This window comes from Zingiber officinale, chromosome 10B, assembly GCF_018446385.1.
Source record: "Zingiber officinale cultivar Zhangliang chromosome 10B, Zo_v1.1, whole genome shotgun sequence".
In the NCBI taxonomy this organism is placed as follows: domain Eukaryota; kingdom Viridiplantae; phylum Streptophyta; class Magnoliopsida; order Zingiberales; family Zingiberaceae; genus Zingiber; species Zingiber officinale.
This window is the reverse complement of record NC_056005.1, coordinates 2984871-3012750: the sequence shown is the minus strand read 5'-3', so window position 1 is coordinate 3012750 and position 27880 is coordinate 2984871. Positions and strand designations below refer to the sequence as shown.

At 37.4% G+C, this 27880-nt stretch overlaps 2 protein-coding genes across 2 annotated transcripts; both read right to left on the bottom strand.

Moving 5' to 3' along the window:
- Positions 1 to 6842: 6842 nt before the first annotated feature.
- LOC122030381 (probable peroxygenase 5) lies at positions 6843 to 8031 on the bottom strand (the record flags this gene model as incomplete). Its single annotated transcript, XM_042589587.1, has 5 exons — positions 6843 to 7170; positions 7257 to 7382; positions 7514 to 7608; positions 7734 to 7822; positions 7890 to 8031. Coding segments are annotated over 5 exons (603 nt in total), but the record flags the coding sequence as incomplete, so codon positions are not given.
- Positions 8032 to 24113: 16082 nt separating this feature from the next.
- Positions 24114 to 25318, bottom strand: LOC122030380 (probable peroxygenase 5; the record flags this gene model as incomplete). The annotated part of the gene is made up of 5 exons (XM_042589586.1): positions 24114 to 24451; positions 24538 to 24663; positions 24795 to 24889; positions 25015 to 25103; positions 25171 to 25318. Coding segments are annotated over 5 exons (609 nt in total), but the record flags the coding sequence as incomplete, so codon positions are not given.
- Positions 25319 to 27880: the final 2562 nt, after the last annotated feature.

Below are 27880 nucleotides of genomic sequence, written 5' to 3'. Positions count from 1 at the left end.
AGTTACGTGGTTCGGAGATAACTTGCTCCTACTCCACGGCGTATCCGTAAGATAGACGAAACTTCAATCCATCAGTGGATCAATCCCTAGAAAACCTCTGGCTAGCACGATCTTCTTATGGGTAGAGAAACCTCTCCACAACCTTGATCACGTACACACGGATCACACACAAGAGCTAGAAAGACTACTAATAAGGGTTAACCACCCTTATTTCATCAACCTTGCTCAAACACCCCGAGTTCTATTAAATAGAGCTCGGGAGCAAAACACCTATTGTTTTTCACACCACCAGTCAACTAGTAAAAACATTAGTCGATTGGTCCTAAATGGAATTCGACCATTACAGGCCAACAACTCGATACTAGTCGACTAATGAAAGTATCAATCGACTGCTCTACATGGGTTGAGCGAACAGAGACATTCTGTTTGCTACCAGTTGACTAATGAAAGCACCAATCGAATGCTACAACACTGCTACAGTAATTTGTACAATACTGCTATTGTAAAATCCTAAACCTAAATTTTACCCAAAGTACAATCTCTCATGCACTCGTCGTTACCCACACAACCTAGACATACTCTTCTAGCCTCCTCTATCAGCCTTGCGTCCCTCGGATGCCTCCCTGAAGGAATAAGATGTCACTGATCTGGATCAACGATTCACACTGATTCAGCTTGATCTCCTCCATTTTACCTCCAAATCAAGCCAAATTTGATCTGACTCGACCCTAATCCATGACTCTTTGAATTTCCTACAAAACCACATAAAAATATGAAATTAAATTCCATAATTTGTAGAAAATTTATAATTAAGTCCAAAATAAATCTCTATTCACAAATCATGATATAAACACAACATTAAGTATGCGAGAAGGTAGAAAATGCAAAGTATAAGAGCCAAATCAATACACAAAAATGTTAGTTATCACTCTCCATCCTTCATGCCTTACCTTATGAAGCTTCCATCGGCCTTGTCATTGTTGTTAGGTCTTCCTTTGCCAAGAGGCCAAGCCTCTGGAACTTTATCCATTGCCGAGTCACACTTGAACTTATGTTGTCCAGACTACATGCTTGAAATTACACCGCCAAGACTCACTCTTGGACTTTCCTCCTTTGTCAAGATCACACTTGGATTCTTCTTCTTGTACTTGTATCCAACATACTCACAATGTGTATCAAATACAACAATAAACCTAATTTAAACCTTTACCTAAACATCAAAACCTAGAGTACTCAGATTGCTCCAATATATTCTTCCATTGCTTTTTTGCCTTTGAATTTTTTCTTTAGCGCTGTGTCATGCATTTTTTTCTTGGCGTGGTGTCAATTTATTTGCTTGAATTTGTGCGAGTAGTGTTTAAATAGATGTCGATTTGCATAAGTATCATTTTGACCATATGGAAAGTTTTGAACACCTGACCGAATAGTAGAAGGGCTGAGATAACTCGCTAATGACTCAACGTGGAGGGATGAGAGCCTGGAATTGAACTTTCGATCAGTCGTCTGATCGAAAGGCACGGGAAAACCTTCTTATAACTCAGTGCTCAGGCTTGAGAGTCTAGAATTGAACCTCCGATCAGATGGTCGATTCAAGGGCACGGGGAAACCCACTTATAACTCGACGCTAAGGTTCAAGAGTTTGGAATTAAACCTTTTATGGGAAGGTCAGTCGAAGGGTACGGGGAAACTATAGGTCCCGGTGAGACTGACTATAGGGGCTGAATAATACTAAAAATAAATTAACTAAATCTCTTACTTTTGCTGAGCAAGGATAGTCACATTAATTAAGTCCAATAATTAACATTAAAAGAAATAACAGAAATAAAGTAAGATGATAAAAAGATTTACTTGGTTATAACCTAGATGATTGGTAACCAAAATAATTGAAAGCTCTACTAAGAAAAATCTCCTTTGCATAGGTAGAGTAGCGACCTCTTACAAATTTTGAATGCTCAAAAAAAGCTTAGAAAGTGAATATAATGATTGTTAATGATTTCCTGGCTTTAGGGGATTTTTATAGCCTCTTGAAAAAAATTACCATTGGTTGGAGGCACCTTTAAGAGGATCTAGGGTGCCTATAAGAGGATATAAGTTTATCTTCTTCTCACCGATAGCATAATTACTATTGTTCATTAGAGGCACCTCCAAGATCCTATCAGGATGCCTCCAAGGGAGGCTTTAGGGCGCTTCCATCAAGGCATGAGGGCCTCCGTCAAAGCATGAGGGCGCCTCTATCTAAAGCATGAGGGTGCCTCCAAGCTCCTATGAGGGTGCCTCCAAGGGAGGTTTTAGGGCGCATCCATCAAGGCATGAGGGTGCCTCTATCAAAAGCATGAGGTCGCCTCCAAGCTTCTTTAAGACATCTAATTAACCTCTAATCAGATAATTTTTCCTCGCTCTTCTTTGGGTTATGCTCCGGTACCCAACTACGATATTCTTCTCGAGCAGACTTCCTCCATGGCTTCTCCTCCCTCGGATGCACTGCCCACTTCCTTTTCATCTGCTGTTGTACTCTTCTATAGCACATTGTTTCTCAGATGCATTGAGACTGTCAACTAGCTTTCTGTGTCATCATTCTCACTAGTTGCATCTTTTGTTTGACTCCTTATATTCCTAAGTCTCTGCACACTTAGACACAAGGCATCAAAATCGTAGAGCCTAACTTAACCCGATTGGCCATATCAAAACTAACCCGGGTACTTACAGAAACCTACTTATAACTCGACGTTAAAACTCGAGAGTATAGAATTAACCTTTGACCGGATGGTCAGTCGAAGGGTATGGAGAAACTCATTTATAAGTCGGCGCTAAGGCTCGAGAGTTTGTAATTGAACCTCTGACTGAGTCGAATGACACCAGAAAGCCCACTTTTAACCCAATACTAAGTCTTAAGATTCTGAAATTGAACCTCTTACCGGATGACCGGTCGAAGGGTATGGACAAACCCCCTTATAACTCAGTGGTAAGGCTTGAGAGTCTTGAATTGAACTTCAACCTGATGATCGGTCAAAGGGTACGAAAAAAATCTGATTATAATTCAGCGCTAAGACTCAAGAGTCTAGAATTGAACCTCTGACCAGATAGTCGGTCGAAGGGCATGAGAAAATCTGTTTATAACTCGGCGCTAAGGCTTGAGATTCTGAAATTGAACCTTCGACTGGATGGTCGGTCGAAGGGCACAGGGAAACCCACTTATAACTTGGCGCTAAGACTCAAGAGTCTAGAATTGAACCTCTAACCTGATGGCTAGTCAAAGGATAATGGGAATCCCGCTTATAACTAGACACTAAGGCTCGAGAGTTTGGAATTCATGGATCCTGAGCTAAGTTTGTCTGCATTTTCATTAAGCGTGAATATTCAACAGGATATATAAGAACACTACAAGCAAATTCTTAGGCTTGATAAGGTTGCAGGTAGTTTGCATTCTACGACTACTCTAAGTCTCTTCCTTTAGTGTCTTGAAGATAATAAGACCCCGAGGCGAGTGTCTGCATCAGCTTGTATGGTATGCCTTGTCGTGGTTCTAACTTGCTAACATTCCTGATCAGCCTGATTCACTTCCAAACTAGATCGCTTACTTGATAGAACTTTGAGATGCCCCTCCGATTATAATTTTACTTCACTTATTGATGATATGGCACCAGCCAAATGATAGCTTTATCTCTGGTCTCATTTATCAGATTGAGCTTTATAAGGCGCCGATAGATGTTGTTTTGATCATACAGTTGTCTTCGGTCGGACTCCAACTGACTTCCACTGGAATGATCGCTTCTCCACCATAAACAAGCTAAAAAGGAGTTATCCCTATGACTTCTCAAGGCGTAGTGTAATAGGCCCACAACACACTGGCCAATTTTGCCACCCAACTTTTTCCAACATGATCCAGCTTAGTTTTGAGTCCTCTGATGATTTTTCTGTTGGTGACCTTGGTTTGACTGTTACTTTGAGGATAAGTTACAGAAGTGAAAGCTTGCAAGATAACATAACTTGAGCACTACTTCTAGATTTTTCGATCCTAGAACTGCCTTCCATTATCTGATATGAGTTTACAAGAATTTCTGAACCGACATAATATGTTCTATCACAAGAACTTGATAACTATCTGCTCAATTATTTTTGTCGGCGTCTAAACTTCTACCCACTTGGAAAAATAGCCAACAACCAACAAGAGGAATCTTTTCTGGACAAGTGCCATTGGGAAGGGTCCTACAATATTCATCCCCTATTGGTCGAATGAACATAAAATAATTGAGTTCTTCAACAATTCTATAGGGTGGTGCGGTATGTTCTGGTGCTTTTGACACGATAAATAAATGAGTTCTAGTTGAGTCAAATCGGCATGTAGAATGAGCCAAAAATATCCATCTAACAAAATCTTCCTAGCAAGAGACAAACCACCCGAGTAGCTTCCACAAGAGACCTGATGAACCTCTTATAAAATATACTGCACATCATCCAACCCGATACATTTGAGCAAAGGGCGAGAGAAAGCTATCTTACAAGTGGTCTCCAACCAATGTAACCGCCCGCCCCTTTTTTTGATCATATGCATTTGCTCCCGATCGGAGGATAAAATTACTTGACGGAAGAATGAAATTAACGATGCTCTTCAGTCACTCTATCACTCTAGCTCAGATTGTCGTTCAATATGAGCTATCAACAAAGTTTGCTCCATAGGTTTGTCTAGAGTTTAAGGGATTAAGGAGCTAGACAATTTGGCTAACTCGTCACCCTCCTGATTTTCTACTTTGGGAATTTTCTGTAAGGTCACTTCTTGAAATCTGACTTTCAATTTCTCAAAAGCCTCCGCATACAACTTTAGTCATTCACTGTTGATTTTGAAGTTGTCTGAGAACTATTGAGCCGTCAACTGGGAATCAGAGTAGATTAGGACTCGGGTAGATCCCACATGTTTCGTAGCTTACAGATCGACTATCAAGACTTCATACTCTACTTCGTTACTAGTGTCTCAATAATCCATACGAACGGACAACTACAGTCTGTCTTTGCAGGGTGATATCATAAGAATTTTGACTTCACTGCCTTGCTAAATAGACGATCCATCCACGTAGATTTTTCAAGTTTCTTCTACTCTAGACTTTGTATCTTAGTTACAAAATTAGCTAAGGCCTGAGTTTTGATGGTTATTCGGGATTGATATTATATGTCATATTCGCTAACCTCTAGGATCCACTTGATCAATCTTTCTGAAGCTTCCGGGTTGATGAGCACTTGACCTAGGGTGTCATTGGTTAATACTATGATTGGATGCGAAAGAAAATAAGGACATAACCTTTGAGCGGTTAAGACTCGCCCATATGCCAATTTCTCAAGAGCTGTGTAGCAGCACTTAAGATCTTTTAATAAATGACTTAAGAAATATACAGACCGTTGTTCCTTCCTCTCATGTCATTCTAGCATAGACCTGACAACACTCTCAATGGCGAACAAGTACACCCACAATGGCTCGCCCATTATTAGTTTAGCAAGTACATGTAAAGTAGACAATTAATCTTTTAATTCCTTCAGCGCTTTGTCACACTTTACATCCCACTAGAACTTAGTAGTTCGATGGAGTATTTTCAAGAAAGGTAGGTTCTGATCGGACACTCTCAAAATGAAACAGGACAATGTTGTGATCTGTCCGGTCAACCATTGTGCTTTGTTTAGATTCCACAGAGGAGCAATGTCTTGGAGAGACTGTACTTGCTTGGATTAAGCTCGATCCCCCTCTTTGTTGCTGCCAAGGAGCTGCCCACTCTTGGCTTCAAACAAATATTGGTCAGGTGAGGACTTTAGATTGTCTTAATATAAGATTAGGCTGCTAAGCATTAGTCTGTCATGCGTTTGGCTAATCCTTATCTCTATGTTCACTTTGTGTGTAAAGGAAAGTGCTACCGATGCGGACATCGGTATGCTTTCTAGATACAGATATTCTGAGTTTCACCGTGATGGACAAAAGTTAATAAAGGAAGGATTAATGGTTCCTGATTTAAATGACAGGGGATTTACCTCTGATGAGCGTGTTCTTCCAAAGGAGGATGCAGTAAGTTTTACCTATCTTGGCATTTGCCCCCCTTATTCATGTTAATTTCTTTGAGACTGATTCTTAATTTATTTATTTTTTACCATATTCAGATTTGAAAGTTTGTAATTTAGTACAAATCATTAGATTAATTCTAATTCCAAGCCATGTATCTATCTGAAACTTTGGAATCCATTGAGTTTTTAGTTAGAATCCACGAAAGTACAACTACTTTAACTTTCTTGCATACATATAGAATAGTATCAGGCTAGTTCCATTAGGTAATTTGAACTGTCTTTGCATTTTTACACAGTTGGTTTTTGTAAATATTATATTATTCAGTGTGATAAGTTCATTTACTAATTGCAGACCATTCAGTTATGTAGATTAAAGTCTTGAGCTGAAACTGTTTCTTCATTTACTTATGATTGCAAGAATCGAAAGTTGTCTTACTTTTGTCTCTATTTTCTTAGTGCTGTTGTATTTGCTTAACTTCTTATGAAGATGGAAATTCTTTACTTTCTCTTCTCTGCAATCATCATTTCCACTCTTCTTGCATCGTCAAATGGCTTCGGATAAATGCAACCTGCCCCCTTTGCAAGTATCACATACTCAATGGTTGAGATGTTGAAATCAATACCAGATCCATTGGCTCGGCTCCTAGTAAAAACCACTGCGGTAATTTGTATTTCTGAATCAAACACTGTACAGATATAGTTTCACAGAGATGTTAACAATGTACATACATCTGTGATGTATTATTATATGATTTTGTTTGTAGATTGAGAACAAAACATTCGTGTTCAAGAAACATTTTATTCCTTCTGTTTCACTACTATTTTGCGTCCATCAATAGCAGCCCTTTGGATACAACACTTGATTGTGCATTCAGAATTCCAGTAGCATTCTAAAACATAATTATCCAATAATTTATTTTAAAATTCATATGAAACTATAGAATCCATGAAATCCAGATTACAGAGCTATCAGACCATCATGCTTTCTTCACTGAAGATTGCGTCTCCTTCTCCCACTGGTAAAAGAGGCTTCCATCATAAATAGCTTGTATGGTATCCTTGTGCAGGAATCCTTCTTTATCTTTGCCCCTATTATAAAGCAGTTGCCATTCTGTCTGGCTCGCCAACCTAGACAAATTCCCAACACGAGAATGAATTTTCAGTTATCAGATAAAATCTTCAGTTTGTTCCACTCCGTTAAAGTTGAAACCTACCTCCCTTTGCTGTCATTGGGCTCCCCGTTCGCCTGGAGCATCTCCTTCAACTCCTCTGATGATATTGCTTCAGGGTTTGTCTTGGCATGCTTCTTAAATATCTCTTCGAATTTGGAGACCACGAACCTAAATTTAATACCCATGCAAATCCAACAAAAATGCAAAGGAAAGATTCAGCAGCAAGGAGATAAAATTTAGGACAAGATTTAGCCATCCATGTTCAAGTTCACAGTAGGAAAAATGTAAATGGTACGTACCTCCCCTCGGTGTCATAGACCCCAGAGTCACTTCCATGTTTGCCTCTCTGAATGTTCTCCACGTAGATTGGCAAAGAAGGAAGCGGAGATTTACCCTACATTAAACAAACATTCAATATAATCAAGATGATCCACTAGACAGGAACCAATATTTTAAATGATCAGTCCTTCCACAATTTCTTTGATAAACACACAAAAAAAAACTACTTGATCCACTCACAGGGGGGCAAGTTTTGGCGCTGAGGAAGCCATGGATGAAAGCAGCGCTGGCAGCAGACAAAGCCACGCCGGAGCCAATCGCCCGAAATCCTGCACGTCCGACAGCTACGATCAATCCACCGACAAAGGCACAGAGAAAGACAGTGAGATATGGAACCTTGGTAGGTCTCGGACGGGTAGATGACGCCGTCGTTGTTCCTGTCGAAGAAGGCGACGTGCTTCTGCAGCGGCGTCAGGTCCGCCTCCCCCTCGCTTGCGCTACCTGGAACCAAACAAAAAGGCGTCACCTTCTTCCAGTTGGCCGGATATTGTTTTTACAAGGGAGTGAGAAATCTTGCTTGCCTGTGGAAAGAGAAGATGACGCCATCGATTGCGCAAAGAGGAGGAGGAGGATCGATGCGATTAAATACATGATCACACCAGTAAATGCTGTCGACGTATAATTTCCTGACACGAAATTGTTTTAAAATTTCAATATATTTTGGGATTATGGCTTTCGTGGAAGCTACTCAATCCGATTCAAGTTCACAATTTGCTTGTTTGTTCTCAGGAATGAATAAATGATGGTGTTTGCCAGTTGAAATCCATCGGCATGAACCAATTCAGAAAAAGAGGAAACAAAACGTGAACGTATCGATCAGGATTGCGGTAACGTATCGTTCAGGATTACAGTAACGTATCGTAACGTAACGTAACGTAACGATCAGGAATGCATGATTACAGTAACATATTGTATTGTAATGTAAACAAATTTTTTTCACGAATGAATTTCATAGAAAATAATTAATTAGTTTGTTATTTTTTTAAAACAATTTGATTAATCTTCTTCGAATTTTTGTTTTTCCTTTGCTCACTTCCAAATATATAAGGAACGTTAAAGTGGGCAATATCAGTACACGCTATTCTTGTGAATGGTAGAAGGTGGCTTACGAATGCGTTGGTCTCATGGACGATGATGTCCAAAATCGGGAAAGAGAGAGGTGGCTTTTGAGGTTGATTATGAAAATTATAAGCAGAAGAAGATGGTGCTGAACGATAAAAAAAAATATAGAAGGAAGAAAATATCAGTAAGCAGATCATGATAATTCTCGTAAAAATCTAAGCCGTATGAATTTTAGACAATCAAAATAAAAATTCAAATAGAAAAATCAAGATAATTCTCGTAAAAATCTAAGCCGGATGAATTTTAGACAATCAAAATAAAAATTCAAATAGAAAAATAAAAAACATATGAGCATGGTTCTTTGTTTTATCGAGAATAAGACATAAAAAAGTAAATAATATAATTACAAAGAACCTGAATGCAGTGTCAATCCAACAATCTTATGAAAGAAGAAGGAGATACCCTAATCCTTTGGAGACCAACCCATTATATAGTATACATCTATTATTAACCTATAGATAATCATAGATGTGGGACTATAAATCCATATATATACTGAACATCTATTATTAGCATATAGATGATAATAGATGTGGGACTAAAGATTCTACATATACATGGTCTACATCCAATAACCGAACCCAATAAGCATAAGTTAGATCAGTTTAAAGGGTTCAGATCGTATTCACATATGCAACTTAAAAATAACCCCACCTAATAGAGATAATTATATCTAACAATATCTCATTTGGGCTAAATGTGAGTTGTATATGGAATATAAGTAAAACTTTAGTTAACATCAAATTTTATGAGTACAAGATATCCTTGCAAGCAATCTGGTCCATTAACTTCATTAGTATAGGACTAAAGATGTCATAGCTACTGTATATGATCGTAACAAGTCCCAACAATAATCACAATATCAAGATGTAGATGTGCAGGGTGAAAATTACATGAAATGTGATCAGTATATGTCAATTTTCAATTGGTCCTAAGATGATCTCAAAAGAGGTCAGATCATATTTGCAAAATATTTTATGTTAAACTGCAATAACACATCATGATTCACTTTATGATTCCAAAAGAAATCTGTATCATATTCATATCATAAAGTGAATCATATTTGTAAAGCAATCTCAAAAGACGTATAATTTCCTGACACGAAATTGTTTTAAAATTTCAATATATTTTGGGATTATGACTTTCGTGGAAGCTACTCAATCCGATTCAAGTTCACAGTTTTCTTGTTTGTTCTCGGGAATGAATAAATGATGGTGTTTGCCAGTTGAACTCTATTGGGATGAACCAATTCAGAATAAGAGGAAACAAAACGTGAACGTATCGATCAGGATTGCGGTAACATATCGACCAGGATTGCGGTAACGTATCGTATCGTAACGTAAATTAATGTAATGATTAGGAATGCATGATTGCAGTAACGTATTGTAACGTAAACAATTTTTATTTCACGAATGAATTTCACAGAAAATAACTAATTAGTTTGTTATTTTTTTAAAACAATTTGATTAATCTTCTTCGAATTTTTGTTTTTCCTTTACTCACTTACAAATATATAAGGAACGTTAAAGTGGACAATATCAGTAGACGCTATTCTTGTGAATGGTAGAAGGTGGCTTACGAATGCGTTGCTCTCATGGACGATGATGTCCAAAATCGGGAAAGAGAGAGGTGGCTTTTGATGTTGATTATGAAAATTAAAAGCAGAAGAAGATGGTGTTGAATGATAAAAAAAATATAGAAGGAAGAAAATATCAGTAAGCAGGTCATGATAATTCTTGTAAAAATCTAAGCCGTATGAATTTTAGACAATCAAAATAAAAATTCAAATAGAAAAATCAAGATAATTCTCATAAAAATCTAAGTCGTATAAATTTTAGACAATCAAAATAAAAATTCAAATAGAAAAATCAAAAACATATAAGCATGGATCTTTGTTTTATCGAGAATAAGACATAAAAAAGTAAATAATGTAATTACAAAGAACCTGAATGCAGTGTCGATCCAACAATCCTATGAAAGAAGAAGAAGGAGATACCCTAATCCTTTGGAGATCAACCCATTATATAGTGCACATCTATTATCAACCCATAGATAATCATAGATGTGGGACTATAAATCCATATATATATTGAATATATATTATTAGCATATAGATGATAATAGATGCGGGACTAAAGGTTCTACACATACATAGTCTAAGCTTTTGTAAACATTCAGTTTTAATAAAGAATCACATTTGGTCAAATTGTCTACATTTAGTTGTAGTTGTTCAATTAATTTATATTGTAGATAACATAGTATGTGGTGCCACATACAGAAGATGATGTTATCAGTAACTTATAAATTATAAACAGTAGCTCACGACCAAAATGGAAAGGAACAAACCATTGGAAAGTCGTAGTGTAATTAGGAATTAGTTTATCTTAACTATATAATTACACTAGTACACTTAGAGTGTATTGAGTAGGACCATTAGAGGTCGTTTCTTTTATACTGACTTTATAAAGGAACAAAGACCTCAGTTATTATGGAAGTGTGTGCTCTTAATCCTAATATAATAACAAGCACATATATTTGATATTTATTTCTTTAATTTATCAATGGGTGAGATTTAGTTCGATAAATCAATAAGCCCGATAAGTTGGGAAATGTTATCACTTATAGTGTGTGTTGTTGATTATAGAAGGAAACTGTGTTCTAGTAATCTAGGTTGATAATGTTCTCAAGATGAGCTCATAAGGATTGTCATGTTAAACCCTACAGGTGGACTTAGTCCGGCATGACGATAAGGTTGAGTGGTACAATTTTTGGATTAAGATATTAATTAAATGAGTTGTTAGTAACTCACTTAATTAGTGGACATTCGACATCTTAAACACAGGGAGACAAACACACTCATAATAAGAAGGAGCCCAAAAATGTAATTTGGGATTGGTGCGATAGTTCAATAATAGTTTTCTAGTGGAATGAATTATTATTGATAAAATTAAGTTGTGTGTTCGGGGCGAACACGGGATGCTTAATTTTATCGGGAGACCAAAACCAATTCTTCCTCTCGGTCCCTATCGTAGCCTCTTATTTATAGAGTACTATACCCACCTATACCCACCTTCATACCCATGATAAGGGGGCCGACCAAGCTAGCTTGTGGATCAAGCTTGGGCCGGCCAAGCCTTGGTTCATGGGTGGCCGACCCTAGCTTGAACCCAAGCTTAGGTGGCCGACCCCCATTAATTTTAAAGAATTTTAATTTTAATTTTTTCTTATGTGAAAGATATAATTTATTGGAGAGAATTAAAATTAAAATATCTCTTTTACAAAAGATTAAGAAAAGAGATTAGATCTCTTTCCTTATTTGTAGATAGGAAAGATATTTTATTTTCTCTTTAAAAATTATTCACATGTTGAAAAATTAAAATTATAGAAATTTTTTTTATCAACCATGAAGGGATTTTAAAGGGAAATTTTATTTTTTAAAATTTACGAAGACAAATAAGGAATTTTTAATTGTTGATTAAAAATTGTCTTGTTTGCTCTTGTTTGATGTGGCCGGCCATGACATGATGATTTAGGAAATTTTGTTTTATTTTTCTTAATTAATTCATGTCAAGGAAAGTTAAGGAAATTTTATTGTAATTAAATTTCCTTATTTACCAAAGCTAAGGAATATAAAAGAGGGGGTTGGGGTGCCTTCATGAGAAACAACTTCTATTATTCTCTCCCTCTTTTTCCTTGGTGTTGTGGCCGGCCATCCTCTCTCCCTCTCTTCCTCTTTGTGGTGGCCGGATACTACTTGGAGAAGAAGAAGAAGAAGGAGAGAAAGCTTGCATCCCTTGGAGCTTGGTTGGTGTTTTTTCTTCATCCTTGGTGAAGCTTTTGATTTGGCCGAACCTAGCAAGGAGGAGAAGAAGGTGCTTTGGTGGGTTCTCATCTCGGAAGATCGTTGCCTACACAACGTCCGAGGTTAGAAGAGGAATACGGTAGAAGATCAAGAGGTCTTTCTAAAAGGTATAACTAGTATTTTTCCTTTCCGCATCATACTAGTTATTTTTGGAAATAATACTAAATACAAGAGGCATGCGATTCTAGTATTTCGAATTTGTTTTCGATGTTGTGTTCTTTATTTTTTTTCCTTGTGATTTGATTGTTCTTTTCGGTTAACCTAAAGTTATTTTCGGAAATTAAATATTAGCTTTCCTTAAAAGGTTTTGTCTAGTCGGTGGTGGTTGTTCCCATATCCAAGAAGGCCATGTGCCTCGCCACGTCAGTACTGGAAACCAATTATGGAAATTAATATTTAATGGAATTAATAACTTAGGTGATTTGGATCGAACATGTTAAGTTCCGCAGGAGATCCAAGTCAAAACCTAAAAGAACAAATAGATTAAATTTTGGATAAAACGTGTTAAGTTCTGCAGGCGATCCAAGTTTAATTTAAAAGAACACATAGTAGCTAGGAAAAGGTTCAGACCTTTGTACAAAATTTTTGTACAGTGGAACTATTAGGTTTTCCGAGTAGCAACCAACAATAAAGGATGCTTCACTAAGATGTTTCATTTGAAAATTACGAGATAGAAATGGCTTAGTTTGAAGCAACAGATCCTTATTATTGCTCGCAAGCAATATATCATCCACATACAAAATAAGTATAACGAACTTGCCCCACTGAACTTGCGAGGAAAAGAGGGAAGTTGGCTCGTAGCGACGTCTTTGGTGTTGGCGTGAGGAGGAGAGATCGCAGGATGTGGTTGTGGGAACTCGCGAGGAAAAGAGGGAAGAAGGCTCGGTCGACGTCGGGATGAGCAACGCCGGCGCGATCCCGTGCTATGGACAGAGGCGACGGTGTGGTGAGGGGAAACGCGAGACTCGGGAAGGAGGGAGGTCGGCGGTGTGAGAGCTAGGGCACGGGAACTCGCGAGAGGGAGAGGGAAGGAAGGAGTTCGGCGGAGGAGGAGAGGTTGGCGGTGAAGAAATCGGGGGTGCTCGCGAGGTGGGGATCAGCGTGGGAAAGGAGGCTAGGGTACGGTAATGCATTAGATTTATAAAATTCGAACTTAGGTTTAGGACAAATCAAAACCTAAGTTTATACCTCAATCAACTCTCATTTTTGGATATTCCAAATAGGCTTTCTTACAACCCAATATTTGATCCCCTTAAAATACATCTTACGAGCTCCGAAAAATTCTCAGAAAATTTCTAAAAATTCCAATAAGATTATTTCTCAAATAATCTTATTATTTAATTATTATTTGAGTGTCGTATTTTGCACTCACCAAGAAGCTAAAAGAAACAGAGGTCAACCTTACCTCCACCTTGTCTAGTAAACAAACCGAATTGACTATCAAGGACCTTCAACTTGAAAAGAAACAGCACACCCTAGATTCTAAGCATGCCGAGTTGGAGGTCTTAAAGGCCGAGTTGGAAAATTACAAAGCAGGGGAGTCCGAGTGACTTGAGGCTTTCAGAGTGGATTATTTGCACTCTCAAAACTTCAATATGATACTCACCCGTCGGACCGCAAAGATATTTGAATATGGCACGAAAGGAGCCATAAAGTAGCTTAGGAAAGCATGCCATTTAACAGCGGACATCCCTAAGAATTTTATTCGCCACTAGAAAATTTTAGAGGACATTCTAGAGGACACTTTCCCGGACTTCGCTTAATATGTTCAAGAGACATTTTTTCTTTGGGGTTTCATCCTCTTAGCTTTGTAAAAACTTAAAAACTCATGATGTTCTGATGTATATGTTTTGTTAGGACCTTGACGCCCAGCTAGAGGGGGTGAATAGCCGATCACCTAAATCGTTGCTTCATACATTCGTTAGTATGCAGCGGAAATACAAAATAAAATACTAACAAATATAAAGCTAAACCCTAAATAATACAAAGAAGAAAACAAAGCAAACCTTAATACGTTTAGTTACGTGGTTCGGAGATAACTTGCTCCTACTCCACGGCGTTTCCGTAAGGTAGACGAAACTTCAATCTGTCAGTGGATCAATCCCTAGAAAACCACTGGCTAGCACGATCTTCTTATGGGTGGAGAAACCTCTCCACAACCTTGATCACGTACACACGGATCACACACAAGAGCTAGAAAGACTACTACTAATAAGAGTTAACCACCCCTATTTCATCAACCTTGCTCCAGCACTTCGAGTTCTATTAAATAGAGCTTGGGAGCAAAACACCTATTGTTTTTCCCACCACCAGTCAACTAGTAAAAACATCAGTCGATTGGTCCTAAATGTAATTCGACCATTACAGGCCAACAACTCGATACTAGTCGACTGATGAAAGTATCAATCGACTGCTCTACATGGGTTGAACGAACAGAGATATTCTGTTTGCTACCAGTTGACTAATGAAAACACCAGTCGAATGCTACAACACTGCTACAGTAATTTGTACAATACTGCTATTGTAAAATCCTAAACCTAAAACTTTACCCAAAGTATAATCTCTCATGCACTCGTCCTTACCCACAAAACCTAGACATACTCTTCTAGCCTCCTCTATCAGCCTTGCGTCCCTCGGATGCCTCCCTGAAGGAATAAGATTTCACTGATCTGGATCAACGGTTCACACTGATTCAGCTTGATCTCCTCCATTTTACCTCAAAATCAAGTCAAATTTGATCTGACTCGACCCTAATCCATGACTCTTTGAATTTCCTACAAAACCACATAAAAATATGAAATTAGATTCCATAGTTTGTAGAAAATTTATAATTAAGTCCAAAATAAATCTCTATTCACAAATCATGATATAAACACAACATTAAGTATGCAAGAAGATAGAAAATGCAAAGTATAAGAGCCAAATCAATACACAAAAATGCTAGTTATCACTCCCCATCCTTCATGCCTTGCCTTATGAAGCTTCCATCGGCCTTGTCATTGCTGTCAGGTCTTCCTTTGCCAAGAGGCCAAGCCTCTGGGACTTCATCCATTGCCGAGTCACACTTGGACTTACATTGTCAATGTTGGTTGCTACTCAGAAAGCCTAGAGGTTCCACTGTACAAAAATTTTGTACAAAGGTCTGAACTTTTTCCTAGCTACCATATGTTCTTTTAAATTAAATTTTTGATCGCCTGCAGAACTTAACACGTTTGATCCAAAACTTAATCTATTTGTTCTTTTAGGTTTTGACTTGGATCTCCTGCGGAACTTAACACGTTCGACCCAAATCACCTTAAGTTATTAATTCCATTAAATATTAATTTCCATAATTGGTTCCCAGTACTGACGTGGCGAGGCACATGGCCTTCTTGGATATGGGAGCAACCACCACCGACTAGACAAAACCTTTTATAGAAATCTAATATTTAATTTCCTAAAATAACTTTAGGTTAACCGAAAAGAACAATCAAATCACAAGGAAAAATAAAACAAAAGAACACAACTTCGAAAAACATATTCGAAACACTAGAATCGTAAGCCTCTTGTATTTGGTATTATTTCCATAAATAACTAGCATGATGCGGAAAGAAAAATGACTAGTTATACCTTCTAGAAAGACCTCTTGATCTTCTACCGTATTCCTCTTCTAACCTCGGACGTTGTGTGGGCAACGATCTTCCGAGATGAGAAACCACCAAGCACCTTCTTCTCCTCCTAGCTAGGTTCGGCCAACACAAAGAAGCTTCACCAAGGACGAAAAACAAAACACCAACCAAGCTCCAAGGGATACAAGTTTTCTCTCCTTCTTCTTCTTCTTCTCCGAGTAGTATACGGCCACCATTAGAGCTCCAAGCCAATAGAGAAGGTTCGGCCACCACCAAGAGGAAGAGAGAAAGAGTGGTTGGCCGACCACAACACCAAGGAAAAGAGGGAGAGAAATAATAATGGTTGTTCCATGAAGGCACCTCTACCCCTTCTTTTATAATCCTTGATCTTGGCAAATAAGGAAAATTTAATAAAAACTTCCTTAATTCTTTTTCCATTGAAAAGGAAAATTTATTTAATTAAAAACAAATTTTCTTTTCAATTTTGCAATGGCCGGCCACACCATAAAATCTCCAAGCAAATAAAATTTTAAACACCAATTAAAACTTCCTTATTTGCTTCCAGAAATTTATAAAAAATTCTCAATAATTTTTATCCCTTCATGATTGGTTTATAAAAAGGAAATTTAATAAATTAAAATATTTCTTTTAAACATGTGGATAAAAAGAAAGTTATCTCTATAAATTAAAATCTCTTTTAATCTACAAATAAGGAAAGATATCAAATCTTTTCTTAATCTTTTGTAGAAACTTATAAAAGAGAATATTTAATTTTAAACCCTCTTTTAAATCATGAACATGATTAAAAAGGAAAGTTTTCTTAAAATTTAAAATCCTCCTTTAATCAACAAATAAGGAAAGATTTCAAATTTTAAACTCTCTTTTAAACATGTAGATGATTTACAAATAAGGAAAGTTTTAACCAAAAATTAAAAACATCCTTTTAAACTACAAATAAGGAAAGAGATTAATCTCTTCTCTTAATCTTTTGTAGAAAGCTATAAAAGGAAATTTTTAATTTTTAAACTCTCTTTTAAAAACATGATATCCACATAAGAAATAATTTTAATAAAAATCCTTTTTAATATTCTAGTGGTCGGCCACCTAAGCTTTGGACCCAAGCTTTGGCCGGCCACCTTCATGGCTCATCCACTTGGTCTTGGCCCACTAGCTTGGGTTCCAAGCTAGCTTGACCGGCCCCATTGGATGGGTAAGAAGGTGGGTATACGGTGGGTATAAATCTCTATATACTAGAGGCTACGGTAGGGACCGAGAGGAGGAATTGGTTTTGGTCTCCTGATAAAATTAAGCATCCCGTGTTCGCCCCGAACACACAACTTAATTTTATCAATAATAATTCATTCCACTAAAGAACTATTATTGAACTACCGCACCAATCCCAAATTACATTTTGGGCTCCTTCTTATTATGAGTGTGTTAGTCTCCCTGTGTTTAAGATAACAAATGCCCACTAATTAAGTAAATTACTGACAACTCACTTAATTAATATCTAGCTCCAAGAGTAGTACCACTCAACTTCATCGTCATGTCGGACTAAGTCCACCTGCAGGGTTTAACATGACAATCCTTATGAGCTCCTCTTGGGGGCATTCTCAACCTAGATCACTAGGACATAGTTTCCTTCTATAATCAACAACACACACTATAAGTGATATCATTTCCCAACTTATCGGGCTTATTGATTTATCGAACTAAATCTCACCCATTGATAAATTAAAGAAATAAATATCAAATATATGTGCTTGTTATTATATTAGGATTAAGAGCACACACTTCCATAATAACTGAGGTCTTTGTTCCTTCATAAAGTCAGTATAAAAGGAACGACCTCAAATGGTCCTACTCAATACACTCTAAGTGTACTAGTGTAATTATATAGTTAAGATAAACTAATACCTAAATACACTACGACCTTCTAATGGTTTGTTCCTTTCCATCTTGGTCGTGAGCTACTGTTTATAATTTATAAGGAACCAATAACATGATCTTCTGTGTGTGACACCACACACCATGTTATCTACAATATAAATTAATTGAGCAACTGCATTTATCATAAATGTAGGCATTTGACCAATGTGATTCTTATTTCTAGATAAATGTTTATACCTAAAGCTAGACTTTTAGTATACATTCTAACAGTCAAGACTACATGCTTGAAATTACACCGCCAAGACTCACCCTTGGACTTTCCTCCTTTGCCAAGATCACACTTGGATTCTTCTTGTTGTACTTGTATCCTGCAAACTCACAATGCATATCAAATACAACAATAAACCTAATTTAAACCTTTACCTAAATATCAAAACCTAGAGTACTCAGATTGCTCCAATATATTCTTCCACTGCTTTTTTGCCTTTGAATTTTTTCTTTAGCGTTGTGTCATGCATTTTTTTCTTGGCGTGGTGTCAATTTATTTGCTTGAATTTGTGCGAGTAGTGTTTAAATAGATGTCGATTTGCAAAAGTATCATTTTGACCATTTGGAAAGTTTTGAACACCTGATCGAATAGTAGAAGGGTTGAGATAACTCGCTAATGACTCAACGTGGAGGGATGAGAGCCTGGAATTGAACTTTCGATCAGTCGTCTAATCGAAAGGCACGGGAAAACCTTCTTATAACTCAGTGCTCAGGCTTGAGAGTCTAGAATTCAACCTCCGATCAGATGGTCAATTCAAGGGCACGGGGAAACCCACTTATAACTTGACGCTAAGGTTCAAGAGTTTGGAATTAAACCTTTTATGGGAAGGTCAGTCGAAGGGTACGGGGAAACTATAGGTCCTGGTGAGACCGACTATAGGGGTGAATAATACTAAAAATAAATTAACTAAATCTCTTACTTTTGCTTAGCAAGGATAGTCACATTAATTAAGTCCAATAATTAACATTAAAAGAAATAACAGAAATAAAGTAAGAGGATAAAAAGATTTATTTGGTTACAACCTAGATGGTTGTTAACCAAAATAATTGAAAGCTCTACTAAGAAAAATCTCCTTTGCATAGGTAGAGTAGCGACCTCTTACAGATTTTGAATGCTCAAAAAAAGCTTGGAAAGTGAATATAATGATTGTTAATGATTTCCTGGCTTTAGGGGATTTTTATAGCCTCTTGAAAAAAATTACCATTGGTTGGAGGCACCTTTAAGAGGATCTAGGGTGCCTCTAAGAGGATATAAGTTTATCTTCTTCTCAACGGTAGCATAATTACTATTGTTCATTAGAGGCACCTCCAAGATCCTATCAGGGTGCCTCCAAGGGAGGCTTTAGGGCGCCTCCATCAAGGCATGAGGGTGCCTCCGTCAAAGCATGAGGGTGCCTCTATCTAAAGTATGAGCGTGCCTCCAAGCTCCTATGAGGGTGCCTCCAAGGAAGGGTTTAGGGTGCATCCATCAAGGCATGAGGGTGCCTCTTTCAAAAGCATGAGGTCGCCTCCAAGCTTCTTTATGACATCTAATTAACCTCTAATCAGTTAATTCTTCCTCGCTCTTCTTTGGGTGATGCTCCGGTCATTCAGAATTAAACTCATCAGAACCCAACTACGATCTTCTTCTCGAGCAGGCTTCCTCCATGGCTTCTTGTCCCTCGGATGCACTGCCCACTTCCTTTTCATCTGCTGTTGTACTCTTCTATATCACCTTGTTTCTCAGATGCATTGAGATTGTCAACTAGCTTTCTGTGTCATCATTCTCACTAGTTGCATCTTTTGTTTGACTCCTTGTATTCCTAAGTCTCTGCACACTCAGACACAAGACATCAAAATCGTAGAGCCTAACTTAACCCGATTGGCCATATCAAAACTAACCCAGTACTTACAGAAACCTACTTATAACTCGACGTTAAAACTCGAGAGTCTAGAATTAACCTTTGACCGGATGGTCAGTCGAAGGGTATGGAGAAACTCATTTATAACTCGGCGCTAAGACTCGAGAGTTTGTATTTGAACCTCTGACTGTGTCGAATGACACCAGAAAGCCAACTTATAACCCTATACTAAGTCTTAAGATTCTGAAATTGAACCTCTTACCGGATGACCAGTCGAAGGGTATGGACAAACCCCCTTATAACTCAGTGGTAAGTCATGAGAGTCTTGAATTGAACTTCAACCTGATGATCGGTCAAAGGGTACGAAAAAAATCTGATTATAATTCAGCGCTAAGACTCAAGAGTCTAGAATTGAACCTCTGACCAGATAGTCGGTCGAAGGGCATGGGAAAATCTGTTTATAACTCGGCGCTAAGGCTTGAGATTCTGAAATTGAACCTTTGATTGGATGGTCGGTCGAAGGGCACGGGGAAACCCACTTATAACTTGGCGCTAAGACTCAAGAGTCTAGAATTGAACCTCTAACCTGATGGCTAGTCAAAGGATAATGGGAACCCCGCTTATAACTAGACACTAAGGCTCGAGAGTTTGAAATTCATGGATCCTGAGCTAAGTTTGTCTGCATTTTCATTAAGCGTGAATATTCAACAGGATATATAAGAACACTACAAGCATATTCTTAGGCTTGATAAGGTTGCAGATAGTTTACATTCTACGACCGCTCTAAGTCTCTTCTTTTAGTGTCTTGAAGATAATAAGACCTCGAGGCGAGTGTCTGCATCACCTTGTATGGTCTGCGTCGTCGCGGTTCTAACTTGCTGACATTCCTGATCGGCTTCATTCACTTCCAAACTAGATCGCTTACTTGATAGAACTTTGAGATGCCCCTCCAATTATAATTTTACTTCACTTATTGATGATAGGGCACCAGCCAAACGATAGCTTTATCTCTGGTCTCATTTATCAGATTGAGCTTTATAAGGCGCCGATCGATGTTGTTTTGATCATACAGTTGTCTTCGGTCGGACTCCAAACTGACTTCCACTGGAATGATCACTTCTCCACCATAAACAAGCTAAAAAGGAGTTATCCCTATGACTTCTCAAGGCGTAGTGTAATAGGCCCACAACAAACTGGCCAATTCTGCCACCCAACTTTTTCCAACATGATCCAGATTAGTTTTGAGTCCTCTGATGATTTTTCTGTTGGTGACCATGGTTTGACTGTTACTTTGAGGATAAGTTACAGAAGTGAAAGCTTGCAAGATAACATAAATTGAGCACTACTTCCAGATTTTTTGATCCTAGAACTGCCTTCCATTATCTGATATGAGTTTACAAGAATTTCTGAACCGACATACTATGTTCTGTCACAAGAACTTGATAACTATCTGCTCAATTATTTTTGTCGGTGTCTCAACTTCTACCCACTAGGAAAAATAGCCAACAACCAACAAGAGGTATCTTTTCTGGACAAGTGCCATTGGGAAGGGTCCTACAATATTCATCCCCTATTGGTCGAACGAACATAAAATAATTGAGTTCTTCAACAATTCTATAGGGTGGTACGGTATGTTCTGGTGCTTTTGACATGATAAATAAATGAGTACTAGTTGAGTCAAATCGGCATGTAGAGTGAGCCAAAAATATCCATCTAACAAAATCTTCCAAGCAAGTGACAAACCACCCGTGTAGCTTCCACAAGAGACCTGATGAACCTCTTATAAAATATACTGCACATCATCCAACCCGATACATTTGAGCAAAGGGCGAGAGAAAGCTATCTTACAAGTGGTCTCCAACCAATGTAAATCGCCCGCCCCTTTTTTTGATCATATGCATTTGCTCCCGATCGGAGGATAAAATTCCTTGACAGAAGAATGAAATTAACGATGCTCTTCAGTCACTCTAGCTCAGCTTGTCGTTCAATATGAGCTATCAACAAAGTTTGCTCCATAGGTTTGTCTAGAGTCTAAGGGATTAAGGAGCTAGATAATTTGGCTAACTCGTCACCCTCCTGATTTTCTACTTAGGGGATTTTCTGTAAGGTCACTTCTTGAAATCTGACTTTCAATTTCTCAAAAGCCTCCGCATACAACTTTAGTCATTCACTGTTGATTTTGAAGTTGTCTGAGAACTATTGAGCCGCCAACTGGGAATCAGAGTAGATTAGGACTAGGATAGATCCCACAAGTTTCGTAGCTTACAGATCGACTATTAATACTTCATACTCTACTTCGTTACTAGTGGCTCAATAATCCAACCGAACGGACAACTACAGTCTGTCTTTGCAGGGTGATATCATAAGAATTTTGACTTCACTGCCTTGCTAAATAGACAATCCATCCACGTAGATTTTTCAAGTTTCTTCTACTCTAGACTTTGTATCTTAGTTACAAAATTAGCTAAGGCCTGAGTTTTGATGGTTGTTCGGGGTTGATATTAGATGTCATATTCGCTAACCTCTAGGATCCACTTGATCAATCTTTCTGAAGCTTTCGGGTTGATGAGTACTTGACCTAGGGTGTCATTGGTTAATACTATGATTGGATGCGAAAGAAAATAAGGACATAACCTCTGAGCGGCTAAGACTCGCCCATATGCCAATTTCTCAAGAGCAGTGTAGCAGCACTTAAGATCTTTTAATAAATGACTTAAGAAATATACAGACCGTTGTTCCTTCCTCTCATGTAATTCTAGTATAGACCTGACAACACTCTCAATGACAAACAAGTTCACCCACAATGGCTCGCCCATTATTAGTTTAGCAAGTACATGTAAAGTAGACAAGTAATCTTTTAATTCCTTCAGCGCTTTGTCACACTTTACATCCCACTAGAACTTAGTAGTTCGATGGAGTATTTTCAAGAAAGGTAGGTTCTGATCGAACACTCTCAAAATGAAACAGGACAATGTTGTGATCTGTCCGGTCAACCATTGTGCTTTGTCTAGATTCCACAGAGGAGCAATGTCTTGGAGAGTCTGTACTTGCTTGGATTAAGCTCGATCCCCCTCTTTGTTGCTGCCAAGGAGCTGCCCACTCTTGGCTTCAAACAAATATTGGTCAGGTGAGGACTTTAGATTTTCTTGATATAAGATTAGGCTGCTAAGCATTAGTCTGTCATGCGTTTGGCTAATCCTTATCTCTATGTTCACTTTGTGTGTAAAGGAAAGTGCTACTGATGCGGACATCGGTATGCTTTCTAGATACAGATATTCTGAGTTTCACCGTGATGGACAAAAGTTAATAAAGGAACGATTAATGGTTCCAGATTTAAATCACAGGGGATTTACCTCTGATGAGCATGTTCTTCCAAAGGAGGATGCAGTAAGTTTTACCTATCTTGGCATTTGCCCCCCTTATTCATGTTAATTTCTTTGAGACTGATTCTTTATTTATTTATTTTTTACCATATTCAGATTTGAAAGTTTGTAATTTAGTACAAATCATTAGATTAATTCTAATTCCAAGCCATGTATCTATCTGAAACTTTGGAATCCATTGAGTTTTTAGTTAGAATCCACGAAAGTACAACTACTTTAACTTTCTTGCATACATATAGAATAGTATCTGGCTAGTTCCATTAGGTAATTTGAACTGTCTTTGCATTTTTACACAGTTGGTTTTTGTAAATATTATATTATTCAGTGTGATAAGTTCATTTACTAATTGCAGACCATTCAGTTATGTAGATTAAAGTCTTGAGCTGAAACTGTTTCTTCATTTACTAATGATTGCAAGAATCCAAAGTTGTCTTACTTTTGTCTCTATTTTCTTAGGGCTGTTGTATTTGCTTAACTTCTTATGAAGATGGAAATTCTTTACTTTCTCTTCTCTGCAATCATCATTTCCACTCTTCTTGCATCGTCAAATGGCTTCGGATAAATGCAACCTGCCCCCTTTGCAAGTATCACATACTCAATGGTTGAGATGTTGAACTCAATACCAGATCCATTGGCTCGGCTCCTAGTAAAAACCACTGCTGTAATTTGTATTTCTGAATCAAACACTGTACAGATATAGTTTCACAGAGATGTTAAAAATGTACATACATCTGTGATGTATTATTATATGATTTTGTTTGTAGATTGAGAACAAAACATTCGTGTTCAAGAAACATTTTATTCCTTCTGTTTCACTACTATTTTGCGTCCATCAATAGCAGCCCTTTTTCACTGTGAACGAGTGGATACAACACTTGATTGTGTATTCAGAATTCCAGTAGCATTCTAAAACATAATTATCCAATAATTTATTTTAAAATTCATATGAAACTATAGAATCCATGAAATCCAGATTACAGAGCTATCAGACCATCATGCTTTCTTCACTGAAGATTGCGTCTCCTTCTCCCACTGGTAAAAGAGGCTTCCATCATAAATAGCTTGTATGGTATCCTTGTGCAGGAATCCTTCTTTATCTTTGCCCCTATTATAAAGCAGTTGCCATTCTGTCTGGCTCGCCAACCTAGACAAATTCCCAACACGAGAATGAATTTTCAGTTATCAGATAAAATCTTCAGTTTGTTCCACTCCGTTAAAGCTGAAACCTACCTCCCTTTGCTGTCATTGGGCTCCCCGTTCGCCTGGAGCATCTCCTTCAACTCCTCTGATGATATTGCTTCAGGGTTTGTCTTGGCATGCTTCTTAAATATCTCTTCGAATTTGGAGACCACGAACCTAAATTTAATACCCATGCAAATCCAACAAAAATGCAAAGGAAAGATTCAGCAGCAAGGAGATAAAATTTAGGACAAGATTTAGCCATCGATGTTCAAGTTCTCAGTAGGAAAAATGTAAATGGTACGTACCTCCCCTCGGTGTCATAGACCCCAGAGTCACTTCCATGTTTGCCTCTCTGAATGTTCTCCACGTAGATTGGCAAAGAAGGAAGCGGAGATTTACCCTACATTAAACAAACATTCAATATAATCAAGATGATCAACTAGAAAGGAACCCATATTTTAAATGATCAGTCCTTCCACAATTTCTTTGATAAACACACAAAAAAAAACTACTTGATCCACTCACAGGGGGGCAAGTTTTGGCGCTGAGGAAGCCATGGATGAAAGCGGCGCTGGCAGCAGACAAAGCCACGCCGGAGCCAATCGCCCGAAATCCTGCACGTCCGACAGCTACGATCAATCCACCGACAAAGGCACAGAGAAAGACAGTGAGATATGGAACCTTGGTAGGTCTCGGACGGGTAGATGACGCCGTCATTGTTCCTGTCGAAGAAGGCGACGTGCTTCTGCAGCGGCGTCAGGTCCGCCTCCCCCTCGCCTGCGGTGCCTGGAACCAAACAAAAAGGTGTCACCTTCTTCCAGTTGGCCGGATATTGTTTTTACAAGGGAGTGAGAAATCTTGCTTGCCTGTGGAAAGAGAAGACGACGCCATCGATTGCGCAAAGAGGAGGAGTAGGATCGATGCGATTAAATACATGATCACACCAGTAAATGTTGTCGACGTATAATTTCCTGACACGAAATTGTTTTAAAATTTCAATATATTTTGAGATTATGGCTTTCGTGGAAGCTACTCAATCTGATTCAAGTTCACAATTTGCTTGTTTGTTCTCAGGAATGAATAAATGATGGTGTTTGTCAGTTGAAATCCATCGGCATGAACCAATTCAGAATAAGAGGAAACAAAACGTGAACGTGTCGATCAGGATTGCGGTAACGTATCGATCAGGATTACAGTAACGTAACGTAACGTAACGATCAAGAATGCAGGATTGCAGTAACATATTGTATTGTAACGTAAACAATTTTTTTTCACGAATGAATTTCACAGAAAATAATTAATTAGTTTGTTATTTTTTTAAAACAATTTGATTAATCTTCTTCGAATTTTTGTTTTTCCTTTGCTCACTTCCAAATATATAAGGAATGTTAAAGTAGGCAATATCAGTACACGCTATTCTTGTGAATGGTAGAAGGTGGCTTACGAATGCGTTGCTCTCGTGGACGATGATGTCCAAAATCGGGAATGAGAGAGGTGGCTTTTGAGGTTGATTATGAAAATTATAAGCAGAAGAAGATGGTGCTGAATGATAAAAAAAATATAGAAGGAAGAAAATATCAATAAGCAGGTTATGATAATTCTCGTAAAAATCTAAGCCGTATGAATTTTAGACAATCAAAATAAAAATTCAAATAGAAAAATCAAGATAATTCTTGTAAAAATCTAAGCCGGATGAATTTTAGACAATCAAAATAAAAATTCAAATAGTAAAATAAAAAACATATGAGCATGGATCTTTGTTTTATCGAGAATAAGACATTAAAAAGTAAATAATATAATTACAAAGAACCTGAATGCAGTGTCAATCCAACAATCTTATAAAAGAAGAAGAAGGAGATACCCTAATCCTTTGGAGACCAACCCATTATATAGTATACATCTATTATCAACCTATAGATAATCATAGATGTGGGACTATAAATCCATATATATACTGAACATCTATTATTAGCATATCGATGATAATAGATGTGGGACTAAAGATTCTACTTATACATGGTCTACATCCAATAACCGAACCCAATAAGCATAAGTTAGATCACTTTAAAGGGTTCAGATCGTATTCACATATGCAACTTAAAAATAACCCGACCTAATAGAGATAATTATATCTAACAATATCTCATTTGGGCTATATGTGAGTTGTATATGGAATATAAGTAAAACTTTAGTTGACATCAAATTTTATGAGTACAAGATATCCTTGCAAGCAATCTGGTCCATTAACTTCATTAGTATAGGACTAAAGATGTCATAGCTACTGTATATGATCGTAACAAGTCTCAACAATAATCACAATATCAAGATGTAGATGTACAGGGTGAAAATTACATGAAATGTGATCAGTACATGTCAATTTTTAACTGGTCCTAAGATGATCTCAAAAGAGGTCAGATCATATTTGCAAAATATTTTATGTTAAACTGCAATAACACATCATGATTCACTTTATGATTCCAAAAGAAATCTGTATCATATTCATATCAAAAAGTGAATCATATTTATAAAGCAATCTCAAAAGACGTATAATTTCCTGACACGAAATTGTTTTAAAATTTCAATATATTTTGGGATTATGGCTTTCGTGGAAGCTACTCAATCCGATTCAAGTTCACAGTTTTCTTGTTTGTTCTCGGGAATGAATAAATGATGGTGTTTGCCAGTTGAACTCTATTGGCATGAACCAATTCAGAATAAGAGGAAACAAAACGTGAACGTATCGATCAGGATTGCTTCGAATTTTTGTTTTTCCTTTACTCACTTACAAATATATAAGGAACATTAAAGTGGACAATATCAGTACACGCTATTCTTGTGAATGGTAGAAGGTGGCTTAAGAATGCGTTGCTCTTATGGACGATGATGTCCAAAATCGAAAAAGAGAGAGGTGGCTTTTGATGTTGATTATGAAAATTATATGCAGAAGAAGATGGTGTTGAATGATAAAAAAAAATATAGAAGGAAGAAAATATCAGTAAGCAAGTTATGATAATTCTCGTAAAAATCTAAGCCGTATGAATTTTATACAATCAAAATAAAAATTCAAATAGAAAAATCAAGATAATTCTCGTAAAAATCTAAGCCGTATGAATTTTAGACAATCAAAATAAAAATTAAAATAGAAAAATCAAAAACATATGAGCATGGATCTTTGTTTTATCGAGAATAAGACATAAAAAAGTAAATAATGTAATTACAAAGAACCTGAATGCAGTGTCGATCCAACAATCCTATGAAAGAAGAAGAAGGAGATACCCTAATCCTTTGGAGACCAACTCATTATATAGTGCACATCTATTATCAACCCATAGATAATCATAGATGTGGGACTATAAATCCATATATATATTGAATATATATTATTAGCATA